Genomic DNA, 12,748 nt, shown 5'->3' with positions numbered 1-12,748 from the left:
CCCCACATATGCAGAGACCTCACCTGCTTAACTGGTGCCACCAGAGACGAAACCTCTCTCATCGTCACTCAACACCAAGGTTGACCTCCACTGTACTCACATCCTACCATACCTTGTCTGTACATTATGCCTGAATCTATTCTACCACGCCCAGAAATCTGCTCCTTTTACTCTCTGTTCCAATGCACTAGACGACCAGTTCTTATAGCCTTTAGCGCGTTTAGCCGTACCCTTATCCTACTCCTCCTCTGTTCCTCTGGTGATGTAGAGGTTAACCCAGGCCCTGTAGCCCCCAGTTCCACACCTATTCCCCAGGCGCTATCATTTGTTTACTTCTGTAACCGTAAAAGCTATGGTTTCATGCATGTTAATATCAGAAGCCTCTTCCCTAAGTTTGTTTTATTCAATGCTTTAGCGCAGTCCTCCAACCCGGATGTCCTAGCCGTGTCTGAATCCTGGCTTAGGAAGGCCACCAAAAATTCTGAAATTTCCATCCCCAACTACAACATTTTCCGCCAAGATAGAACTGCCAAAGGGGGCGGAGTTGCAATCTACTGCAGAGAGAGTCTGCAGAGTTCTGTCATGCTATCCAGTTCGAGCTTCTACTTTTAAAAATCCACCTTTCCAGAAATAAGTCTCTCACTGTTGCCGCCTGTTATAGAACCCCCTCAGCCCCCAGCTGTGCCCTGGACACCATATGTGAATTGACTGTTAGGTGACCTAAACTGGGATATGCTTAACACCCCAGCCATCCTAGAATCTAAGCTAGATGCCCTCAATTTCAAACAAATTATCAAGGAACCTACCAGGTACAACCCTAAATCTGTAAATATGGCACCCTCATAGATATCATCCTGACCAACCTGCCCTGTAAATACACCTCTGCTGTCTTCAACCAGGATCTCAGAGATCACTGCCTTATTGCCTGCGTSCGTAATGGGTCCGCGCTCAAACGACCACTCCTCATCACTGTCAAACGCTCCCTAAAACACTTCAGCGAGCAGGCCTTTCTAATCGACCTGGCCCGGGTATCCTGGAAGGATATTGACCGCATTCCGTCAGTAGAGGATGCCTGGTTATTCTTTAAAAGTGCATTCCTCACCATCTTAATTAAGCATGCACTATTCAAAAAACATAGAACTAAGAACAGATATAGATAGCCCTTGGTTCACTCCAGACTTGACTGCCCTTGACCAGCACAAAAACATAATGTGGCGTACTGCATTAGCATCGAATAGCCCCCGTGATATGCAACTTTTCAGGGAAATTAGGAACCAATATACACAGTCAGTTAGGAAAGCAAAGGCAGCTTTTTCAAACAGAAATTTTCATCTTATAGCACAAATTCCAAAAAGTTTTGGGACACTGTAAAGTCCATGGAGAATAAGAGCACCTCCTCCCAGCTGCCCACTGCACTGAGGCTAGGAAACACTCACCACCGATAAATCTACGATAATTTCAATAAGCATTTTTCTACGGCTGGCCATGCTTTCCACCTGGCTACCCTTACCCGGCCAACAGCTCTGCACCCCCCGCAGCAACATGCCCAAGCCCCCCCCCCTCCAACTTTTCCTTCACCCAAATCCAGATAGCTGATGTTCTGAAAGAGCTGCAAAATCTGGACCCCTACAAATCAGCTGGGCTAGACAATCTGGACCCTCTCTTTCTAAAATGATCTGCCGCAATTGTTGCAACCCCTATTGCTAGCCTATTCAACCTCTCATATCGTCTGAGATCCCTAAAGATTGTTAAGCTGCCGCGGTCATCCCCCTCTTCAAAGGGGGAGACACTCTAGACCCAAACTGTTACAGACCTATATCTATCCTGCCTTGACTTTCTAAAGTCTTCGAAAGCCAAGTTAACAAACAGATCACCGACCAACCATACCTTATCCGCTATGCAATCTGGTTTCCGAGCTGGTCATGGACGCACCTCAGCCACGCTCATGTTCCTAAACGATATCATAACAGCCATCGATAAAAGACAGTACTGTGCAGACGTCTTCATCGACCTGGCCAAGGCTTTCGACTCTGTCAATCACCACATTCTTATCGGCTCAACAGCATTGGTTTCTCAATTGACTGCCCCGCCTGGTTCACAAACTACTTCTCAGTCACCTGTCTCTTATACACATCTAGATGTGTATAAGAGACAGAGACAGTACTGTGCAGACGTCTTCATCGACCTGGCCAAGGCTTTCGACTCTGTCAATCACCACATTCTTATCGGCTCAACAGCATTGGTTTCTCAATTGACTGCCCCGCCTGGTTCACAAACTACTTCTCAGACAGAGTTCAGTGTGTCAAATCAGAGGGCCTGTTGTCCGGACCTCTGGKAGTCTCTATGGGGGTGCCACAGGGTTCAATTCTCGGGCCGACTCTTTTGTCTGTATATATCAATGATGTCGCTCTTGCTGCTGGTGATTCTCTGATCCACCTCTACGCAGACGACACCATTCTGTATACCTCTGGCCCTTCTTTGGACACTGTTAACAAACCTCCAGACGAGCTTCAATGCCATACAACACTCCATCCGTGGCCTCCAACTGCCCTTAAATGCTAGTAAAACGAAATGCACGCTCTTCAACCGATCGCTGCCCGCACCCGCACGCCCGACTAGCATCACTACTCTGGGCGGTTCTGACTTAGAATATGTGGACAACTACAAATACCTGGGTGTCTGGTTAGACTGTAAACTCTCCTTCCAGACTCACATTAAGCATCTCCAATCCAAAATTAAATCTAGAATCGGCTTTCTATTTCGCAACAAAGCCTCCTTCACTCATGCTGCTAAACATACCCTCGTAAAACCGACTATCCTTGACTTCGGCGATGTCATTTACAAAATAGCCTCCAACACTCTACTCAGCAAATTGGATGTAGTCTATCACAGTGCCAACCGTTTTGTCACCAAAGCCCCATATACTACCCACCACTGCAACCTGTATGCTCTCGTTGGCTGGCCCTCGCTTCATATTRGTCGCCAAACCCACTGGCTCCACGTTATCTATAAGTCTTTGCTAGGTAAAGCCCCGCCTTATCTCAGCTCACTGGTCACCATAGCAACACCCACCCGTAGCACGCTCTCCAGCAGGTATATTTCACTGGTCATCCCCAAAGCCAACACTTACTTCGGCCACCTTTCCTTCCAGTTCTCTGCTGCCAATGACTGGAACGAATTGCAAAAATCACTGACGCTGGAGTCTTATATCTCCCTCACTAACTTTAATCATCAGCTGTCAGAGCAGCTTACCGATCATTGCACCTGTACACAGCCCATCAGTAAATAGCCCACCCAACTACCTCATCCCCATATTATATACTTTTTGCTCTTTTGCACCCCAGTAGCTCTACTTGCACATCAATCACTCCAGTGTTAATGCTAAATTGTAATTATTTCGCCACTATGGCCTATTTATTGCCTTACCTCCCTAACCTTACTACATTTGCACACACTGTATATAGATTTTTCTATTGTGTTATTGACTGTACGTTTGTTTATCCCATGTGTAACTCTGTGTTGTTGATTTTGTCGCACTGCTTTGCTCTATCTTGGCCAGGACGCAGTTGTAAATGAGAACTTGTTCTCAACTGGCCTACCTGGTTAAATAAAGGTGAAACAAATAACACTGACACTGTGCTGTAAAATACTTACTGAGACAAGCAAACAAAACGCAGCCCAATAATAGCCTGTTACGTTGTCACAAACAAGTTTTAGGATACCCTTCATGTCATCGCATTGTCCTCGGTCTGTTGGTGAAAAGGCTTGAGAATAGGATGAGACTACTGCATTCAGATGACAATATGATGCAGTTCCAAGCGTCTCTGSCATTTAGCATAAAATTAGAGACTTTATTATCAGACGAGAGACAACAGAGAAGCCTATTAACAAACTGCAATAAATGGATTCTCATTAATATACTTCACAGCTGTGGACTAATTTAAATCATGTTTTAAAGTTCATTGAATAAAGTAAATGTTTAAAAGTTCATTGAATAAAGTAAATGTAATTTCCCCTTTGGCAAATGACTTTCCGGGGTTAAAAAGAAAGACTGAACGAGACGAAGTCTAATTAAACTTCTATTTCCCCAGAGGTTGGACATAATGGCTTCAGTTCCAGTTCAGCGAGTGAAATCACAAGAGAGACGYATTATTCAAAACAGGGTGATGACATGGGTGAGATTCGGGTGATGACATGGGTGAGATTAGACAGCTTTTGATTCCCTGGCAGTCAGATCAGCTCTGCGTCAAGTTAAAGCTAGAATATGGGATTCGTTTTTTGTGTGAAACGGCAGCCCTGCTATATACCAAGAATTTAAATGACCATTAAAACAGATTTCCAGATCGCAGATTGTGCCTTTAAGGAAGCCAGACGAAAAGACACCAGCTGAATAAATGATCAACGCATGGTGAGGTGTAGAGCATGAACAACTCTGTTTAACTAGGCCTAGGATATTATAGGACTCATACAAGCTAAACGACAGTCTTTTCAACACAAGCAACTTCAATCAAATTCTTTCATGTCAGCTACTTGGTCAAATATTATTCTTAGCACGTCCTTAGAACAAACAGCTGTAAAACAAAACCTCACAATATAACATGTTAAAAAGAAACTAGTTACAGTACAAGAGGTGGAGCTCTGAATAAGTAACGACGATGCAGCAGACGAAACATGAGCGTGGGAGAGATACTTAGAGACCTTTTTTTTTTATTAGCCCTGTTGACACTGTATTTGGCCGGTGACACTTTGCTTCTTGAAATTCCAATATCTTTCAAACTTGACTGCTGACATACAAAACATTTTGGGGCTGTATCAACAGTGGATTAATGAAAAAAGTGGTTTCCCTTTAACAGCAGGTAAGCCATTCAGCCCAAGGAGAACAGAGGTGTGGGTAAGAGGTAGGAGCAGTGGGAACAAGAGATGCTCAAAGCCTATCTGTCTGTCACAGACACAACTAACACCTGACTCACAGGACTCTCAGTTCCTCTTTCATATTACAGTACACATTTATGAGAAATCAAGCACACAGTGTGTGTGTGTGTGTGTGTGTGTACACAATATGATAATGTCTACGTGCGAGCGTGTGCCTACGTAGGCCTGCTGAATACCTGTAGGACCAGCGACTGTAGACAGGCTGGGAGACACCACTCTTTACACTGTCCATGATGCTGTATCAGCCAGTCTAGATGTGTGATAGTCAGTCCAGCAGCAGCTCCGGTAATGTATGGTACTCCCAACCCGGTCCAGAGTCAGTCTGAAGGTCTACCTGAAGCTTCAACTTACAACCCTGCTACCCTGCACCTGAGGAGTCCCATCCCAGGAGTGACAGCGCCACGCAGCGAGGGTGAGGTCTCTGAGTAGCAGCAGTTGCCATGACGCCACACTTGAGGCTAGCCTCTGAACACAACACAGTGAACGAACAGGGATTTGTTAGGGAGTCTAAATGTGGCGTGAGTTCAGCAAGACAAAATACCAGGCAGAAAATCCCTAAACTTGGTCCTCTGACTTAGTGTATATGTCTGTCTTTCTTCAGTTTATAAGATGTATCAGATATATAGACTGATAGGCCATGCTAAAGCTGGACATGACTGTATCGGAATAGATAAAAATGCTTTCTGCAGAACTCCACAGACCCATTTCCTCGACTCAGAGGGAGATATTTCACATACCAAAACCGCAGACCATTGACTAAAAAACGGAATTTAACACCAATTGGTTTACGCTTTGTGGGCTTAGCCTAGGCCTAGTATCTTAAGTTAAAATATTCCAACACTTTTATTTTGACAGAAAATGCCAGAACATGGAATTTGCTTAGTCATAGCAAAATGAACCAAACGGTTTTCTTGTCAATGTGAAACCACATTATTTCTGGTTTTCTGCCTCTTCTACATAGGCTTTCCTTATATGGTCCTGAATCCGTGTAAGTAAAGCTGTTTCTGGATGATAATCACATTACTCCCAATTAACGGAAGTATAAACAAACAACCCTCTCATTCCTAAAACTGGCAAGAAGGTGGGGACCTGATCCTGTTGCTAGGAGACCACAGGGTCTTTAAGTCATATCGTCTTCTGTTTGTGACAGTTTGCTTCCAGTTGAAGCTCGCATCCGCTACAAGACCATGGTGCTTGCCTACGGAGCTGTGAGGGGAACGGCACCTCCGTACCTTCAGGCTCTGATCAGGCCCTACACCAAACAAGGGCACTGCGTTCATCCACCTCTGGCCTGCTCGCCTCCCTACCTCTGAGGAAGTACAGCTCCCGCTCAGCCCCAGTCAAAACTGTTCGCTGCTCTGGCACCCCAATGGTGAACAAACTCCCCCACGACGCCAGGTCAGCGGAATTAATCACCACCTTCCGGAGACACCTGAAACCCCACCTCTTTAAGGAATACCTAGGATAGGATAAAGTAATCCTTCTAACCCCCCCCCCCCCCCCCTTAGAGTTAGATGCACTATTGTAAAGTGGTTGTTCCACTGGACATCATAAGGTGAATGCACCAACTTGTAAGTCGCTCTGGATAAGAGCGTCTGCTAAATGACTTAAAATGTAAATGTAAAAATGTGTACGTGTGTTTGCGTCGCGTGCCTGTGAAGGGAAAATGGCATTCTCCTCAGCTGAGGGCAATCTGGGGAATGATTCACCTGAGAGTAATTAAACACTGTCAAAACAAATGATGGAAACAAGAGTTAAGTGTCAACTGGTAAGCACTCGAAGCACCGCCTTACGTCCATATAACAATGATGAAAACCCAAAGACTGAAACTACAGAAGCTCGCTATCTCATGCATCCCATTGAGTCACGGCAGGTTCTTCGGTCTACACACAGAATCTGCCCACGGGAGATTAGGTAGGCTAAAATGGAGTAGCCTACATGAGTCAGTTGAGAACCAGCCTACCTATTGCAAATACCAGATGTTTTCCCTCTGTCTGTCAGTCCCTGACTCAACTGGATGGATTGTCCAAGCCACTGCGGAGGCATGTGTTCGGAATGTGCTGGAAAATAGGAAGTAAATTGCAAACCATTTTCTACCCTTCTACCCCATTTTCTCACCCACAGGTCTTGTACAGTTAGATACTTGAGGTCCAGCTGGTTTGTTATAGGTCTGCTGAGCCATTGTGAAATAGGGATACAACAACCACACCTTTATGGAAAGGGAATTCCTGCAAAAGCTGATTTAAGCTGAAGATACATTGAATTAAACCAGGACCAATTMTCCGACAGCAGACTGAATGGTAACTGATTCTGAGTGAGACTGTGAGTGCATGATTATCTTAGGTCACTGACCATGATAATCGTGTGCACTATACCTTACAGACACCCCGATTTTCATTTGTCCATCCATGCGCTTGATCAGTACAGTTTCATCTGATGCATTTTTCCCTCTACTCTCAGGTTTATGGTATCAGCCTGAGATACTGCTGTGTTTAGGTCACTTTCCACCTCTCTGTTCAGCTCTTAAAACAGACACTCGCATCCTCTGCCAATTGAGTCACCCAAGCATGAAACGCACAGCAGAGAGAAGAGAGCCCTTACGGAGAAAGAGAGAAGGATAGGATACTGGAAAGGGCTTGAGAGATAGGTTAGATGTTTTACATGCCAGGATTTAAAACTCCCATGTTTCCTCTCTGAACAGACCTTGCAGCTGTGCCATCTGCATGCATGACAGCTGGACACAAACAAATAGTGTCTGGCTGGTTGGGGGGCTTTGACGTGGTGGCGAACCAGGCCTGGTGTGTTGTTTTTGCCTGCCAAACCCAGGCTCTAGGTTTTCGTTAGCCGGTAAATGACGTGACCGGACAAATTGTCCTGAAAAAAAAAATCTAATAATCTATTGCAAAATAAAGCTTTTTATTTATTGATGAAGATACCAGTCGATGTGCTCCAACTTCATAGGCAAATARATTTCATTAGGTTAATAAATCCTCAAGCAGCTTGGAAATTAGTGTCGGTGGCGTTTCTATTTTTACTCACGCAAAAAGATGCGAGGTCCTCACAAGGGACTTCAGCTAAATGTACCCTGACTGGGCAAAATTGGCGAAGATTGTGTTGATGATCCCTGTTTCCAGTGTGCCCATCGAGAGGGGATTCTTTCTCCAAATCAGAGTAAATACGGCCTCAAGATCGCACCTTCTTGAGGACAAAGTAACGAGGCTGATGTGCATTAAGCTGCTCCAAGGAGTTGGACAGTTTTGACTTCCCAACAGCAGCTCACTTTGAGCAGGCCACGGTCTGCCGCAAACGCAAGTAAATTAGAGGCAAATTATTATGTTTGACAGGCCCAGTCCTAGCAGTTCTGCTGCCGCCCTAGGCAAGATCACCATGTATAGTAGGCCAGGCCTATATAGATTTGGAATGGATTGATAGACCAGAGTAGAGTAATGATGTGTATCGTGCACTATTGGTGCATTTCAGTTGAGCTTATTCAGTGGCACTTAGAAACTAAACATTGAGCTTTGGAAACAAGAGCTTTTATAATAGCATGGCGCGGGCCTCGTTTCACAGGAGTATTGTAAAATAAGCTTTCTGTTAATGAACCAGCTGTAACAAATGTTGTTTATTTACATATGGAATTTGATTGTCCAACACCAGTTTGATAATTTCTTCATTTTGTGGCCGCCTAGAGTGGCCTCCTTCCACAGCTGTGGTGCTGAATCGCAGCTGGAATTGGGAGCGAGGCGGGCTGGCCCTGGAGTTCGTAGACAACCATGTTTTGTTATTTATTAGGACTAATTAAAATCTTCACGCCTAGGCTAAATTAAAGTAGAGGCCTAGATTGTATTTGAAACCAGCTGTGGTTTGTTATTTATTAATTCAAATGTTCCTACAAATAGGCTATAGGACAGGTCGTTTGCAAATTATATTATACAAATATTACATTTTGAAGTTGTGTAGGCGACTTGTTCTTCTAGGCTAAATGTTTTTTCTTTTTTTTAATGATATTCATTTATGATTTATAGCAGGGATGGGCAATGTTTTGCTTTTCGATAAAACCTGTCATGCTGATATAAGAACAGGCTCATTTACAGGCTCATTTCTATTCTGTTAAGATTAATTACAATAATCTAAAATGTGCTTTTGAGCACCATGGGACGACACCCTATGTTATGCACCCAATGCATATGGATGTCCGGTAAATTTCTCAAACATCCGGTAAATWAAAATCTTGCCATCACGGTGTCCGCCACCAAATTTTCCTGACGGAAACCCTGCCCAGGCTACATGTCTGTTCCTTATACTAATCCTCTACAGACATCCTCTGAAAGACTACACAAGCAGATTACATCAAATAATCAGTCCACATTGCAGCATTAGAACAGGAAAGGGTGGGAACTGCCCTCTGATTTTATTCTCCTCTCAGGGTAAAAATGGACCTATGGATTTCACACTTTTTCTGCAGAGCTTACAGTAACCTCCTACGCATACAGCACCATGCTCTGCTCTCAGGGCACCTCTGGTCAGCACAGTCCTAATGCACTGACATCAAACAGACATCAATAGGAGTGCTGGGGGACCATAGGGGGAGTTGATTTCCCTTCTGAAACTGATTGAGAAGCTAGTGTAAGAGGAGGCAGGGAGAGGCATGCTCCAACACGTCATGTCAGTGTTTCCCCTGTATTCATAAAAAGTTTTCAGTGGAAACTTAAACAACTAAAACRAGATATAAAAAAAAATGCAGAAAAGATAATGAGGGCATATATTTTTAAATAAGATCATCTTTGAGAACTAGCTAACAACCACCAGAATAAAAACTGGCATGGGGCCCCTTTTGATTTTGTTATGTTCGAGTCACTCAGATAGCATAAGAACACAGCATAAGCCCTGTCTCTTATACACATCTAGATGTGTATAAGAGACAGGGTTTGGGCGTACCCCAACAACAGAATGGTGTGGGCGTATACCGATCATTAAAAATATTAATACGAGTAGACTGCTGATTGGCCAGCTCAACCTCTTTAGGAGTATTACATCATACTCCATGAGGAAAAAGCAAGCATTTTTTATTAAACGGTCTGTTTGAGATGCAAGTTTGAAGTGTTTATTCTCCAATTTATGCTTTGACCACAAATATGTGTATAGAACGAGTCTATAACATCTGTCTCTTATACACATCTAGATGTGTATAAGAGACAGGTATAACATTATATGGATATGAGTTAACAGAATATTAACTTTTAATAGTGAGATTTTCACTGGACAGTTATTTTAAAACTGCACATTTTCTCTCAGTCCCATGGCAAAATGTGTAGAATTGTAGGAAAGGATTAGCAAGTTACTAGAGTAACGTCAGCACAAATATGGAAAACATCAGATCATGATGTGATCCATATCCGATATAAATTTAATTTGGTGTTAACAGGTTACCCTAGCTAGCTAGCTAACGCTACTTTAATTTGCTCATCAAAAMAACCTTGGATACTTACTGCTAATGCTCTCTCATCCCCATGGCAAAATGTTTAGAATAGCATGAAACTAGCTATAAAACTGTAAAATGTTCTCTCTGCCCCATGGCAAAATGTGTAGAATTGCAGGAAATTAGCTTTAAAACTGCACATTTTCTCTCAGTCCCATGGCAAAATGTGTAGAATTGTAGGAAAGGATTAGCAAGTTACTAGAGTAACGTCAGCACAAATATGGAAAACATCAGATCATGATGTGATCCATATCCGATATAAATTTAATTTGGTGTTAACAGGTTACCCTAGCTAGCTAGCTAACGCTACTTTAATTTGCTCATCAAAAGAACCTTGGATACTTACTGCTAATGCTCTCTCATCCCCATGGCAAAATGTTTAGAATAGCATGAAACTAGCTATAAAACTGTAAAATGTTCTCTCTGCCCCATGGCAAAATGTGTAGAATTGCAGGAAATTTGCTTTAAAACTGCAACATTTTGTCTCAGCGTCCAAGAGGGCCTCTAAAATGTTCGGTGGAAATCCTAGAGGAAATACTGCATTTCTTGTGTCAACATGTTTGCCTATTAATTTTCCTGAGCCATTTTCCACAGTGTGCATTGATGTCACAAAGGGAATAGCCAATAATATTGTTTGTTGTGGGTGCAATGGTATTGCAACAGTCGTGGGTACGCTTTAAAAACCGAAGACTGTGGAATTCTTTATTGCCTCCAGATAGTCACATAACATTCAGCCATCCTACATTCCAATCCACAATCATATGGGGGTGGAGTGTCATTATTTTGACCTGGAATGCACAGCATATGGAAAACGTTTGCTAGTGAAATAAGCAGTAACAATCCCTAAATGAAACTCAACTTCACAGGGTGAAATGAGATTGCAAAAGCAATGCAGTGGATTTCACTTGTGGGTGCTAGTATAACACCTTAAACTGCTCAAAAGAACAGTGTTTGTCATAATAGCATGGTCATAAACAGTATAAAGTCAGTTGTCATTTTAATGACAAACTGTCATGACTGTGTTTATGACAGGTGATTCTGTTATGCCGAAGGGTTCAGGAAGTGTTAAATAATAATCATACTCTTGACTGACATATCATTTGTCTATTGCCTCCATGTAGCCTATCACATCATTAACCACGAACTGAACCATCCAACACCCTAATCAACATCGGATTGTCCCCATGTTGGCCACAATTCCATACCATCATCATGCCTATGACATTAGCTTGATTCACCTGCTTTTGTTGATGTTGTTCATCCTGTCACTTCTTCCGTTTCGGAGACTTCTTCGGTAGTGACCGTGCCAAGTGATGTTGCCAAGATTGCCCCCCTCATAGGCCCTAATACTGTATTTTTTAGCAAGCTACCCACATTTCTGCGGTGCCGTCTCCAATGACAATGGCGCAAGCTCCTATGACAAAGCCACAGTAACTCGAGAAATCGAGTGTAATATATTCCCTATCTGATGGCTTTTGTGACGCAATAATGTAACGTTAGCAACCCAACATATTCAAGGCTTGAGCCTTGACAGATGTTTATAACGTCGTTATAGCTTCGTTGTCAACATACATGTTCATACAATTTTGACATTTTACGTTATAGCTAGCTAGCAAGTTAAAATAAAAAAGATTCTCTCATTTTCAAACCCATTCCTGTTACAAAAAAATATCAAAAAGTTTACGAGCAATCCATGAAGAATTGTGTGCCTTCTGCTTTACCGTTAACAAGCACGCTAGCTAGCTAACAATCGATGGAGTTTTCCAAGCTACAATTCACTGACCAACTCACGCTTCCTTTTCGTGATAAAACGATCCCCAAATGGTTAATGATAAGCGTTGAACTCTGCTTGATTCCTGTATACAATAGTTAGCTACATTTCAAGTTGTGTAAAATATGTATTTTAGTTTGTGCTTGGTATCATCTTCCATGATTGATTTACCACTTAGCGTGCTCGGTTATCTTCAGGCAAGCAAGAAACATTAGCTAGCTAGCCTAACATTAGCCAAACTAGCATCAGTCTTCTCAGGCAACAGTGCCTTCTGAAAAAGTTAAGTGACAGACTAGTCTCGCGCACCACCCACCAGACACGCTTCGCCCATGCAATTTGGACACTGCATGTCTACATAGTATCATGGGCAAAGAACTACATATATATATATTTTTTTTTTACTTACCTTGTGCTGTAGTAACTCATGTTTATCCACGGTTGCTATGGATCCCAGCTGGTGGTGGCCTCCCCGTGCAGCAGACAACTTTCCTTGACACGCTTGGAAAATTGTTCCCCACAGCCCTAGTTACCGCACATGACTACAACGGACTATCCTATTGGATGGC

The 12,748-nt window shown here is 43.0% G+C and overlaps 2 protein-coding genes across 6 annotated transcripts in view; one reads left to right on the top strand and one right to left on the bottom strand.

Moving 5' to 3' along the window:
* The window catches only part of LOC111982161 (tubby-related protein 3-like), a 38,820-nt gene extending 26,111 nt beyond the window's left edge, over window positions 1-12,709 (bottom strand). The window contains exon 1 of one of the 3 annotated variants that reach the window (XM_024013776.2): window positions 12,589-12,709. In XM_024013776.2, coding sequence (XP_023869544.1) covers window positions 12,589-12,608 — 20 coding nt within the window. In that variant the 5' untranslated portion in view covers window positions 12,609-12,709. Of the gene's footprint in view, window positions 1-11,649; window positions 12,483-12,588 lie in introns of those variants that run through there. The other 2 variants (XM_024013775.3, XM_024013779.3) reach the window with 2 other exon arrangements.
* The window catches only part of LOC111982232 (muscarinic acetylcholine receptor M2-like), a 452,193-nt gene that overhangs the window by 216,015 nt on the left and 223,430 nt on the right, over window positions 1-12,748 (top strand). The gene's annotated exons all lie outside the window — the stretch shown is intronic.

Source organism: Salvelinus sp. IW2-2015, linkage group LG3 (assembly GCF_002910315.2).
Source record: "Salvelinus sp. IW2-2015 linkage group LG3, ASM291031v2, whole genome shotgun sequence".
NCBI lineage: Eukaryota > Metazoa > Chordata > Actinopteri > Salmoniformes > Salmonidae > Salvelinus > Salvelinus sp. IW2-2015.
This window is presented reverse-complemented; position numbering and strand designations above follow the sequence as displayed.